This window comes from Myxocyprinus asiaticus, chromosome 44, assembly GCF_019703515.2.
Source record: "Myxocyprinus asiaticus isolate MX2 ecotype Aquarium Trade chromosome 44, UBuf_Myxa_2, whole genome shotgun sequence".
NCBI lineage: Eukaryota > Metazoa > Chordata > Actinopteri > Cypriniformes > Catostomidae > Myxocyprinus > Myxocyprinus asiaticus.
This window is the reverse complement of record NC_059387.1, coordinates 31,308,473-31,321,851: the sequence shown is the minus strand read 5'-3', so window position 1 is coordinate 31,321,851 and position 13,379 is coordinate 31,308,473. Positions and strand designations below refer to the sequence as shown.

The following is a 13,379-nucleotide window of genomic DNA, read 5'->3' as shown; positions in this document are numbered from 1 at the left end:
AGTTGCTACAATAGAGGCATAATTCTTTAAAATCTTCCGTTCTGCCTGGTTGGAAGTGGTGCCAATGACTCAAGAGCATCAATAGGCAATGATTGCAAAACTTATGTAAACAAGTAATCATAGCCATTCATGCATTTGCATAGTGGGGGAAATATAATTGGGGGCATATTTTTGGGTCTAAAATCTTTGATGAGCTTTTGAAAAAAGCCTCTACTGTGAAAAAACCTTTCACAACTATTTTCCACCCAGAAACCTTTTTAAAACAGACATAATGCCTTGCAACTTGTAGATCCTGTCATACTATGAATCATTATTGTATAAAACTATAACACTTTATTTTAGGGACCAGAAATTAGACAGTAATTAATGGCTAATAAGTGCAACTACTTATTAAATCTTTGGCATTATAAGGCATTTATTAAACCTTTATTTGCTTAATTCTTATTCTTGCCTTGTAGCCCCTTTACATATGTTTTCTTAATAATGAACTTATTAAGTTAAAAACATAAGACACCAATAGCCAGTATTGTGCAAATTACATCCTTTACAGGTTCTCAGTACACTGTGCGGCTAATAAGTGTAAATAAATATGAAGTGCATATTTCAACAAAGGCATTCAGAAAAGCTGAAGAGCAAACTCGGCTTCAACACAATACAAAAACAAAGACAGTAGTTATTCTAGATGTTTAGTCTTTACATATTGATCAGTAATAGCAAAAAATTATTATTATTATTATTATAATGGATTGCTTTATAAATACACAGCTCCATTAAACATCTAGAATAGCTAATGTCTCCAATTCTGTATAACAGCACTGTGTTTTTTTCAGCTCATTTAAATGGCTTAAAGGAATATTGCGGGTTCAATACAAGTTAAGCTCAATCGACAGCATTTTTGGAGGGTTTAAAAGCTGAAATGTGAAGCTTATAATTGAAGCCTATAATGAAACCAGAATATTCCTTTAAACTGTTGAAATACCAAAGCTATATTTATTTTACACCTATAATCCACACAGTGTACTGAGAACCTATAAACCTATGTTTTTTGGACAATGCTATCCACTGATATCTTTTGTTTTAGCTAATCAGTTCGTTAGGAGAAAAAATAAAAATGTTGAAGGGTTATAAGGCTTGAATAAGAAATCAGTCAATAATAAATGCCTTATAATGAAAAACAAGTCCATAGCTAGTGCAATTATTAATCATTAATTACTGTCTAATTTCTGATACCTAAAATAAAGTGTTACCAAACCATATTATTATGTTCAACTATTGGCACAGGGAGAATGGATGTCAGTGAGAAACGTTCAAATCGGTTGCACTTCGTAAAAATAAATAAATAAAAACTTTTGTATCCAAAAACTTTTTTACTGTCACGGTCCTGTCAATCTGTCAGTCTGGGTTTTTGTCTGACAGGACCGTGGCATCATTGTCCCATGTCTGTCTTGCGTTTCATGTGCTGTCTTTGTGCGAGCACACAGGTCCACTTGTGATTTCCCGACGAGCGCTATTTGGTCTGTCTTGTTTCATGTCTGGAGCATGGTGTCTGGATCCTGACTTCATGTCTGGTTCGGTTTTCGGTCTGTGTCAGGATCAGGACACTCATGCATCATGTTCTGTCTGTCTTTGTTTGAGCGCAGGGCTTCGGGTTTGTATTTTTCTGCTGTGCGCTCTACAGTCGGTCTCGTTTCTCATGTCCGGAGCATGATGTCTGGATCCTGACCCTTCTGTCTGGTTCGGTTTCGGTCTGTGTCGGGATCCGTACACTCATGCTCCATGTTCTGTCTGTCTTTCTTTGAGCGCACGGTTTCGGGTTTGTATTTCTCTGCCGTGCACTCTTCAGTCGGTCTCGTTTCTCATGTCCGGAGCATGGTGTCTGGTTCGGTTTCAGGATCCAGACACTCATGTTCCATGTCTTGTCTTGTATTGGTGTGAGTGCATTGCGCTTATCATCTTGGCGGCATGCACTTGCGTCAATAATCTATGTCTGTCTCTCATGACCGCGCGTTGCGCTCGCTTTGTGCTGCGCGCCTGGGTCTTGAGCTGTATTCACATTGTGCTGAGGTTCGATCACTTCAGTCTGAGGTGTCGGGTGTGTGTGGCCGAACTCTCGCAAAGGTGTCCTGTCATTTGTCGCCTGTCGCTCAGGTTTTGTCTAGTGTGGGAATGCGTGGCATCGCTTTGTTTGGCGTTGCTGTGCTTACTCTAGTCTGTTCTGTCGGTTGGCATGAGCGTATATTGCCTTATTGTCTTGGCGATGTGCACTCATGCCATTTGGGTGTTTTGTTGTCTTGTGAGAACACGTGGCTTTGTTGTGTGTCTGATGTCAGTTGGCCCATTGTTTGCCCATTATTAGTTTATTAGTCTCACCTGCCGTCTAGTTCACCTGTTGATTTCTCTCCCTATTTTAGTCTCCTCGTGTGTGCTGTCCAGTGCCAGTTCGTCTTGTGCACTTATGTTTACAGTCGGCGTTGGTTCGTGTTTTTGTTATTCCCTTTTCCCGTTTCCAGTCCAGTCGGTCCTGTTATTCCCCTTTACTCTCTGCCCCAGCCTGGATACCTTTTTCCCCTAAGTGGTAGTTTATGTTTGTTTTTCCCCCTTGTGGGAGTTTTGGTTTGATATTTGCCCTTTTGCTTGTATTAATAAATTCCTTCATTTTTAACTCTGCTTTTGGGTCATGAGCCTCTGTTAATCTCTGCAAAATCGTGACATTTGCAATATTCTTGTCAAGACCTTCAGCTGTAAATGAAAGATCTATTGGCAAAATAAAGTTTGCCATTCTTAAAAGTATATTGTTTTATTTAATTTACGCAAGCAAACACTTCCCGAACAGCATTTTTCAAAAAGGACACCGGAATAAATATAACAATGAACTGTGGGTAATGCAATCCATTGCAAGGAGTTTGGGATCAAACCTTTATTGTTTTGAAAACTCTAAATTCTTTTATAATACAGTCATTTTTTTTGTTACCGGTGTGGTTTGATGAATAATATACAATGTCATCATTTAATTCAATAAAGACACACATTCACAAACATGAAATATTACTTTCTATATCTCAACATCCTACAACAGCTTGTTTTTGACAGCACAAATGCCTCCCTTTTGAATCAACAAAAGCATCGTCTTTTTTTTTTGAAAGTGCATCTGAAGGATTGTGAAGCCTGTCGTCTGTCAGGCCATCCAAATGTACTTCATAATAAACAGGTGGGTCATACTGTGCCATGAGTAACAATCAGCAGTTTTTTTTACCAATACCTCCAACTACAATGCATATCCAGACAAGTAAATCAAAGAAAATATATCTATATGCATGCCATGACCATTCCTCTGGTAACATTTACAATAAATGCATATTTTCATATCCCTCTGAAGTAATTAAGCTGATCGTGATAGTGTTTTATTTGTCAACCATAATATTGATAAAGATGATGCACTAATATGTAACATCCAAATACATTTTGTTAATTTTACAGACTTCTTGTAATGGCTTTGGAGCCATCATACACGGAGCAATGTCCCAATAAAGTTATTATCATTTGGTCCACATATACAAATCCTCTGCATATAAAAAAATGAGATAACATGAGTTGCAACAAGGCAAAAAAAAATAAAAATAAAAAATAAGGGGAGAAATGGTTTTGTCCTCTGATATTGACAAAATGATAAAGGTTGAGTGAGATTGCTTTAAAAAACAAAAAGGAATAAAAACATAGTGAGCTAATTACAATATGATAATTATACAAGGTTACACTTTCTTATTCCATGGCACGGCTTTTACTCTGTAGAATTTGGTGCCGAGAGGAACTTTGAACCGGTTTTGGGCCTGCAGATAAACAATAACAAAAGAGACACGTTCAAAGCTATGTAATAGGATATCACATGAAATCTGAATGTAACCGTACTGCCTGCAGTAATGATTAATAGTTAAACATACATTGTTTTCTACTCTAAATTTACCCTAAGAATAAAACTATTTAGTGCACAATGTTTAATCAACCCCATAAAGAAAATAGTGAAGTTGTTATTTGTGCACTCTTCCACGCGTGCTTAAAGTTTGCATAAAAAGAACTTAAGTTTAACTAACTGGATTAATGATAATTATCTTAAAAAATAATGTGTTTTATAGTGGGCACCAAACATGATAAACATCACTAAAACAAATGATCATAAACAGAAAATAGCAACAATTTTAGGATTTTGTCAGAAAGTATGCAATCTATTAAGAGTGCAAAAAAAGTGAATGATTTACCACACAAGTCCAAATTAAACGTAATTTGATTTGATTCTGAAGTAAAATTGGTCAAACTTTACAATACTATTGTATTCTATACCATTAGTTAATGCATTTTTAAAAACACAAATAATTAACAATAAACTACACATTTACTACTGTATTTATTAATCTTGTTTAATGTTAATGCTAATGTTAAATATTTTTTTTTACATTAAAAGTTGTATAAGCTAACATTAAAGCAATATAAACTAACATGAACAAACAATGAGCGATAATATTTTGACCAATTAACATTAATGAAGATTACAAATTCTGATGAAAAATAATTGTTCATTGTTAGTTCATGATACCTAATGCATTAACTAATGCTATAATAAAGAATCTTATTGTAAAGTGTTACTGTACAATTTTTAGTAATTAGGTAGAATTAAAGAATTATTATTTTTTTATTTATTTATTTATTTATTTATTTTTTTAAGTAAAATCAAATCAAATGTATATTTGACAAAAACCTTGTAAAAAAAATAAATAAAAAAAATAAAAAGCACTGCATAGGCAGCAGTCGCATCCAGGAAAAATTGTATATTACCGTTTACCTTTTTGGCTTGGCAATATTCCTTCTCCATGACTTTTCCTAGAACCCAAGGCCGCCGTGTGGCTCCTGTCGCTAAAGAATTTGAGAATTTAGTTATGACAACATTGTTTTCACCATATAACATAGTACTTCTAAATACTTTATCAGAAGCCTCTAGATGTCATTATCTATGTTATCTGAAAAAAAAAAAAAAAAAATCACAACAGCAAACATTTAGAAAAATCATTCCAGCCTGTTATGATAACGATACCTCTACTTAATATCTTTATTATTATTATATAAATAATTACGTAGAATCTGTACTTTGGGCATGATTAATTATAGAACACGGTACGAGCAAAACTATTATGTTGAAGCAAAAATTGTGAATTAAATACATTAGATATATTTGAAAAATGTATCCCTAACTGGTGTGTGTGTGTGTGTGTAACTGACCTGGTTTGAGGTCCAGTGCAGTAAGGGACTCTGAATGCAGGAAATAAAGAGTGGGACCAACAGTGAAGAGAACGTAATTATCGTGCCTCTCGTCCAGAATTATGAGAACCAAGTCACCCACCTGAAAACTAGAGTACAGGGCTTTGAAACAATGCAACTGGGAAAAATAGCAGATTAGATCATTAACATTACTATGTAAGGATGCTTACTCTCGGATGGCGATTTTCTCAGTGTGCCTTGATGACACGGACGACATACTCTGTGACATCTGTTAAAAAAAGTTATAAGGTTATGATGTTTATTCTTACACTTGCAAATGTTTGAGTTATGTTGCTTGCGAACACTCTCAAACCATTTTAAGATAAAAGTGAATGCAACATATTGCAAGAAAAAAAAACATTGTGGTCATTACATGTAACATTCTTGCATCAAATAAATGCTTGAGTGCGCACATGAGAGAGGTTCGTACTTAATACAAATGTGATATGTCTGCCATCTAGTGGCAGGGAGTACAACAGCTCATTTAATTGTATGCATTGACAGCAAATAGTCTACACACACTAGGGACAGAGAAAAATGTGTTTCTAAAAATGCACCGTAAGTGCATGAGATAATACATGAGGTCTTGTGGATTTTATTTAAAGCATGTCTGTAGTCATTTCCATTTCATTTCAGGCAATTTGGAAACGAGGTGAAATTCAGTCCTTGTCCAAATACACTGGTAGATTTCAGAGCAGGTTTTTTCAGATTACAGAATTTCAGCTCAGGAATCTCCACATAAGTCTCACCCCCATTAAGAAGCGGTTTGTAATTTTCATAAAGAGATTAAACCTATTTGCAGCAATAGTCTCAGGGGAAATGTAATTAAATTACATGAAAGAGTCTCATGTTTCAATTAACTACTGATAATGAGCCATTTGTTATTGCCATAACAACAGTAAAGTAATGCGGTCGTGATTACTTAAAACTGCGAACTATACAGTAATACCAAAATAACTACATGGACACTACTTGTATATTGCTTATAGTTTATATAAAAGACATTCATTTGGGTATTACAATGCATTTTCAAAACAACATAAATATATTTTTGATCGTTCCTGTGCCAATCACTAATTACTGTGTCACTTGTTCAAGTGGTTGATTATAAATAAAGACCAAGCACAAGGGGCACAAATATTAATGAACAATTTAAATGTTGTTTAATAATGTTCCCAAACAATTAGCATATTTTGATTCAAAGCAATAAAGCCAAAACAAGCACTGAAATGTGTAAACGAGCATAAACACACAACAAGAAACATATTTACCAGTCTCTGACTAAGTCTTTTGTTCTCTTCTTCCTTCATATGTAAGGTCTGTAACACAATACAAATAATTACATATAATAACATTTAAAAAATTAAAATAAAACACATCAGCAAAAATAAACTATATGAAATACAAAAACATAAAAGTTTGTCCATGAAAGTGATTTACCCTTTCCAAAATCAGTATGCGCTGTTTCTCTTCAGATAGCATAGTGTGGTCACTGCAACAAAATACGCAAAATAAATGTCAGAAACTATGCAGATCATACACACCAATTTCCCACAGACAAAACCATTATAGAGTACTCCATTAATAGTACTGACCAATTTTGAGGACCTTTACAGATTATTTTTTGCTGTAAAAAGCACAAAAACGTTTCTTGCTCATTAAAGAGAACTCCGCTGTAAGAGTTCTTACCTGCAGCCAATGCACGGCTCATCTCTTCTCTTCTGTCTGATCTACACTGCTGTCCTGTCTCATCCACATTCATTACAAAGCAACTCTTTTAATCATGCAAAGTTCTCCTTCGTCTTGCCGCTGTCTATCTGTCTTGAGTAATTCAATCGTAAATTGTAGCACAGTTGCTCAGGTTGGTCAACAGAATCTGGTTTATTGTTTGGCACCATGTTACGATTATCGTCCATGGGGTGTAAATCGTTATGGCGTTGTATCTCCAGAACTGAAAATGTCAAAACCTCGAATTTGTAATATTTCCTTATTCTCAATAAAATCTCATTTAAAAGTTCACATTTTGGGGGCCTGGGTAGCTCAACGAGTAAAGATGCTGACTACCACACCTGGAGTTGCGAGTTCGAATCCAGGGTGTGCTGAGTGACTCCAGCCAGGTCTCCTAAGCAACCAAATTGGCCTGGTTGCTAAGGAGGGTAGAGTCACATGGGGTAACCTCCTTGTGGTCGCTATAAAGTGGTCCTCGCTTTCAGTTGGGCACGTGGTGAGTTGTGTGTGGATGCCGTCAATCCGCGCATCTTATCACGTGGCCTGTTGAGCGTGTTACCGCGAAGACTTGGTGCGTGTGGAGGCTTCACGCTATTCTCTGCGGTAACGCGCTCAACAAGCCACGTGATAAGATGCGCGGATTGATGGTCTCAGATGCGGAGGCAACTGAGATTCGTCCTCCACCACCCGGATTGAGGCGAGTCACTACGCCAACACAAGGACTTAGAGCGCATTGGGAATTGGGCATTCCAAATTGGGGTTGAAAAGTGGGAAAATAAATCCAAGTTCACATTTTCTCACAATCTTTTGGTTCTCCTTTAGCAATGGACCGATATGTCCGGCAAGCAGATTGATTGTGACATTTGACCATTTTGAGATAAGCAGCATTATCCGATAACTGCATTCGATATATCGGTATTATATCAGCCACTCAACTCTAGATATTGTTGTCGGCCAATGAAAAACCCATATCCGTGGACCACTACTCCTGGTTGTTTATAATTGCACCCACGAGTAGAACTGGTACAAATAAAAGTCTTCAAGAGTTATAAAACACCAATTCTGTTAAAAAACTACAAGCTATAAAACTTATGAAACAGGGCATTATAAAGATAATTTTACTGGAAAATGTATTGAGAGAAATAAACTCCGAGTTGTTCACATTTAATGCCAATTTAAGTTGCCATGTATGTGTATTTCTGGAAATAACAAAAATCAACTTTTTCTTTCATTGTAATTACTCTAAAACTTTTACACTGTCTAACAAATTGTCTCAGTAAAACGTTTGATTTGCTGTTACGAATCAAAAATGTTCAACCGTGCTGTGAAATCAAAGGCATCGTTAGCTCTGTTGTCTTATATAGTAAATCTTGTTTTATTTTAGTGTAGCCTTTTTATTTATAATCTTTATAATATTTTCATATATACTCTTTTATACATTTATTCTACTTATATACAGGGTGGCCCAAAAAAAGGGACCATTATGTTTGATTGCTCATATCTTAAAAAAGAAGATTTTTCTGGCGTATTTCTACAGCTTTTTGTAAACAACAAAATGACATCACTGTGAAGTCATCATAAGCAACAACTTGCTACAAATAAATAAGTAAATAAATAAGTTTGGCCCAAAATAAAATGGGGCCACATAGCAAAAGAGAAGCACCTAAATTTGCTGCCACTGAAAACATTGAAAAGCTAAGCAATTTACTTATTTGTTTGTAGCAAGCTGTTGCTCAGGATGATGTCACAGTGACATCATTTAGCTGTTGCAACAATGAAACATAAGAAATTACTCTAATCTAAATAACGATACAGGGTGAGAAATCTGAGAAGGCTAAGAGGAGCTGGCAAAAACTAATCCAACAAAAGACAGCTTGTTGAATTGTTAGTATACAAATTGGATTAGGGCTGCAACGACTAACTGATAATATCGATAATGGAAATCATCGACAACTAATTTCATTATCGATTAGTTGGATATTTGCGGCACATACAGAGAAGCTCCGTCAGTGACGTCACTTCACAGCACAGTGAAAATGTGTTGCATGATGAAACTCGTGTGAAAAACAATGGAGACAAGTTGAAGAAGAAGAAAAAGAAAAAAAAGACCCATGATGTCCATCGTACGAGAGAACTATGTAAACACAAAGAAGTTCATAATAACCATACAGTTTAATGTGGAGCGGTTGCTGCTTCAGGTGCATTGACAGATTGATTGTGCTGTTTGTTTGATGCACTTAAGAGTTGTTTCTCTCCAGTGCATGACTTACATTTTACTGCTGTTTTCTATGTTTTATAATGTATTTATGTTATGAATTCAAAATCAGGCACGTATTTCCAGGTATTTCAAAACTGTTTGTTTTTATCACATGCGAGTCTCCGTTAAACTTCACTGAGCGAGCGAGGACGCGCGCGTGTGCGCATCCACATCAATCAAACCGATCATAATGGAGAAAGGGAGCACAATCTTTTCAGAGCGAGAGTGAACCTGAACCGTGTTTACAGATGACTGCACATTTTTATTAATTAGGATTTTTAGTTTTTTGTATTATGTTGCTTATTTACTCTTATATTTACAGTGCATCCGGAAAGTATTCACAGTGCTTCACTTTTTCCAAATTTTGTTATGTTACAGCCTTATTCCAAAATGGATTAAATTCATTATTTTCCTCAAAATTCTACAAACAATACCCCATAATGACAATGTGAAAGAAGTTTGTTTGAAATCTTTGCAAATTTATTAAAAATAAAAAACGAGAAAAAAAAAAAAAAAAAAAATCACATGTACATAAGTATTCACAGCCTTTGCTCAATACTTTGTTGAAGCACCTTTGGCACCAATTACAGCCTCAAGTCTTTTTGAGTATGATGCTACAAGCTTGGCACACCTATTTTCTTCTTTGCAGGACCTGTCAAGCTCCATCAGGTTGGATGGGGAGTTTCGGTACACAGCCATTTTCAGATCTCTCCAGAGATGTTCAATCGGGTTCAAGTCTGGGCTCTGGCTGGGCCACTCAAGGACATTCACAGAGTTGTCCCGGAGCCACTCCTTTGTTATCTTGGCTGTGTGCTTAGGATCGTTGTCCTGTTGGAAGATGAACCTTCGCCCCAGTCTGAGGTCCAGAGCGCTCTGGAGCAGGTTTTCATCAAGGATGTCTCTGTACATTGCTGCATTCATCTTTCCCTCGATCCTGACTTGTCTTTCAGTTCCTGCCGCTGAAAAACATCCCCACAGCATGATGCTGCCACCACCATGCTTCACTGTAGGGATGGTATTGGCCAGGTGATGAGCGGTGCCTGGTTTCCTCCAGACATGACGCTTGCCAAAGAGTTCAATCTTTGTTTCTCATGGTCTGAGAGTCCTTCAGGTGCCTTTTGGCAAACTCCAGGCGGGCTGTCATGTGCCTTTTACTGAGGAGTGGCTTCCGTCTGGACACTCTACCATACAGGCCTGACTGGTGGAGTGCTGCAGAGATGGTTGTTCTTCTGGAAGGTTCTCCTCTCTCCACAGAAAAATGCTGGAGCTCTATCAGAGTGACCATCGGGTTCTTGGTCACCTCCCTGACTAAGGCCCTTCTCCCCCGATCGCTCAGTTTGGCCGGGCGGCCAGCTCTAGGAAGAGTCCTGGTGGTTCCAAACTTCTTCCATTTACAGATGATGGAGGCCACTGTGCTCATTGGGACCTTCAATGCTGCAGAAATTGTTTACTGTACCCTTCCCCAGATCTGTGCCTCAATACAATCCTGTCTCGGAGGTCTACAGACAATTCCTTGGACTTCATGGCTTGGTTTGTGCTCTGACATGCACTGTTAACTGTGGGACCTTATATAGACAGGTGTGTGCCTTTCCAAATCATGTCCAATCAACTGAATTTACCACAGGTGGACTCCAATCAAGTTGTAGAAACATCTCAAGGATGATCAGTGGAAACAGGATGCACCTGAGCTCAATTTTGAGTGTCACGGCAAAGGCTGTGAATACTTATGTACATGTGATTGTTTTTTTTTTTTTTTTTGTTTTTTTTTATAAATTTGCAAAGATTTCAAACAAACTTCTTTCACGTTGTCATTGTGGGGTATTGTTTGTAGAATTGAGGAAAATAATGAATTTAATCCATTTTGGAATAAGGCTGTAACATAACAAAATGTGGAAAAAGTGAAGCGCTGTAAATACTTTCCGGATGCACTGTATATTTTATTATTTTTGGTGTTGTTTGAATGTTGTTGTATTCAATGTTTATTTTATGCTTGTTGCGCTTTAGGTTTGAGAAAAGCGCATTATATATAAAATGTATTATTATTATTATTGTACTATATTAAACTGTATATACAGTATATAATGCTAAATATAATGTATATTAATGCTAACACTCCTGATATTTGAAAGTCCTCCTGAGAATGCCAAATGAAATGTCTGATATCACCAGTAAATGTATACTATGGCAAACATTATTTTACTGGATAAGCATACACATATTTTTGAAAAGAACAGTTTAGAAACATGTGATCAGTGACAACACTATTTTAAAACCTGCAATATTAATTTATAATACTTAAAATGTATGTAATCAGTGACAGTGTACAAGCTTATGTATCTAACATAATTATGGATTTTTCAGCTGATCAGAATAATTAATATTTCTATTATTTCTATAGCCCTCTGCTGGGATGATTTTTTGTCCCACTCCATCTCTGTGGATCACTTTACTCTTTAATTAACAGTACTTTTTGTTAAGTTTTACAAGTAAAGGAACTGTTTTCCATATGTCCTGAAAGTAATAATAATAAAAAATAAAAAAAATCAAACATAACTTTTCACAATTCAAGTTTTTTTGAGAGCATAGAATCGTGAATTCAGTACTCTAAATCGAGCCAAATCCTTACGCTCTTTATAATTTCTGTTTAAAAGAATAATAATATTTTAATAAAATACAGGAATTTTGTTTGTTTTTATCTGACTAATCGAAGAAATAATCGAAGATTAATCGATTATCAAAATCGTTAGTTGGAGCCCTAAACTTGATAGTTTCAAATTTACTTCACTACACTTCCTCATAGCCACAATTCCACCTAAACTGACATATACTTAGCATGCTGCTTTAACAAAGAACGTTTGTTAGTTAAATTAGTTGTTCATTTGCAGTTAAATATGCCGTTTATTGGTCGACCTCAGAACGGCATTCTGTGAGCACAGTAAGCTGCGAAAACCTTTTTTTCAAAAATGCACAATGTTCGTAACACAAAACCCTAATGATGCATCATGTCAGATTACATTTCATGCTGTACAGTGACGTTTATTGGAGCACATTTAGAGTGTACTTCATCATGGACGCTTACTGCACTGTCATCAAGCTGGCCTCCACTGCTGACTCCACCCTCTCCTCATCCCTGAACGCAGCCAGGGATGCCAGCCTCTCTGGGTCAGGGATGGTGGGTGAAAGGGCTTCTGCGTTGGCGGGTCCACAGGCACCTTGGGCTTCTGCAGCGACCGGGACGGGATTGGGTGGAAAGAAAGACGAAGAGACGAGGACGGTGTTTCGCAGGCGGTTGAGCTCCTCCTCCAGCTGTTTCTTCTCCTGAAGGATGCTTGCGCGGTCCTCAGAGAGCGTCTCAATCAGGCCTCGAGTGTAACCAAAAGAACAAAGAAATAAATTATAATGCCTGTAGCAGGGATATCAAAAGTACTGGTACTTCAGCACCAAGTCAATCACTGGTTCTTGAGATAAGGGACAAAACATGTCTTACATACAAAGGAAATGTGTATACTCAGGGCATTTATTACTTGTATTTTTTTATAATTTCATTAGAATTTTTTGAAATGCATGCTCTACACTGAAGGTCACAAATGTTAAACTGCCAAACAAAGTATTTAAAAATGCAACAAATCCATAAATATAAACATCAAATGAAAGGTAGGGATCTGTAAGATATCAAACAATACAAAAAGTAAACTTTAAATTATATTTTCCATAAAAAAACTGCCTATCAAAGTTGTGTCCTCAATGTTTTGTGTCAACTTTAACTTATTTAACTTATTTCCTGAATAAATAAGACAATGTCATGTTCAGCTATAACTCTGAGTCCCACTTCCCGCTCATGGTGGATGCAACAATAGGACACATGGTCTGTTAAATCTGTGGTCACAGCTTCAACATGTCAACTCTGTCATTCCCATTGTGATAATTTCTGTTAGAACTGTGGAATAAATTTGGCATTTTAGTTTAGGTTATAGAGGCAGCTTCAGCTAAAGAAAAAAAAAATGGCTCCAGTGTACAACACATGGTTAAGATAAAAAAATATTCAATTTTGTGAACTCTGTCAGAATTTTTTAGAATAGTGTGAAAA

The 13,379-nt window shown here is 36.5% G+C and overlaps 1 protein-coding gene across 1 annotated transcript in view; it reads right to left on the bottom strand.

The window, feature by feature from the left end:
* Positions 1–2,854: 2,854 nt before the first annotated feature.
* Positions 2,855–13,379, bottom strand: part of rb1cc1 (RB1-inducible coiled-coil 1) — a 31,862-nt gene continuing 21,337 nt past the window's right edge. The window contains exons 17-23 of the mRNA XM_051686600.1: positions 12,372–12,654; positions 6,748–6,799; positions 6,579–6,626; positions 5,478–5,536; positions 5,269–5,396; positions 4,835–4,905; positions 2,855–3,827 (exon numbers count right to left, since the gene is read on the bottom strand). Of these exons, the coding sequence (XP_051542560.1) occupies positions 3,750–3,827; positions 4,835–4,905; positions 5,269–5,396; positions 5,478–5,536; positions 6,579–6,626; positions 6,748–6,799; positions 12,372–12,654 (719 nt within the window). The 3' untranslated portion in view covers positions 2,855–3,749. The remainder of the gene's footprint in view (positions 3,828–4,834; positions 4,906–5,268; positions 5,397–5,477; positions 5,537–6,578; positions 6,627–6,747; positions 6,800–12,371; positions 12,655–13,379) is intronic.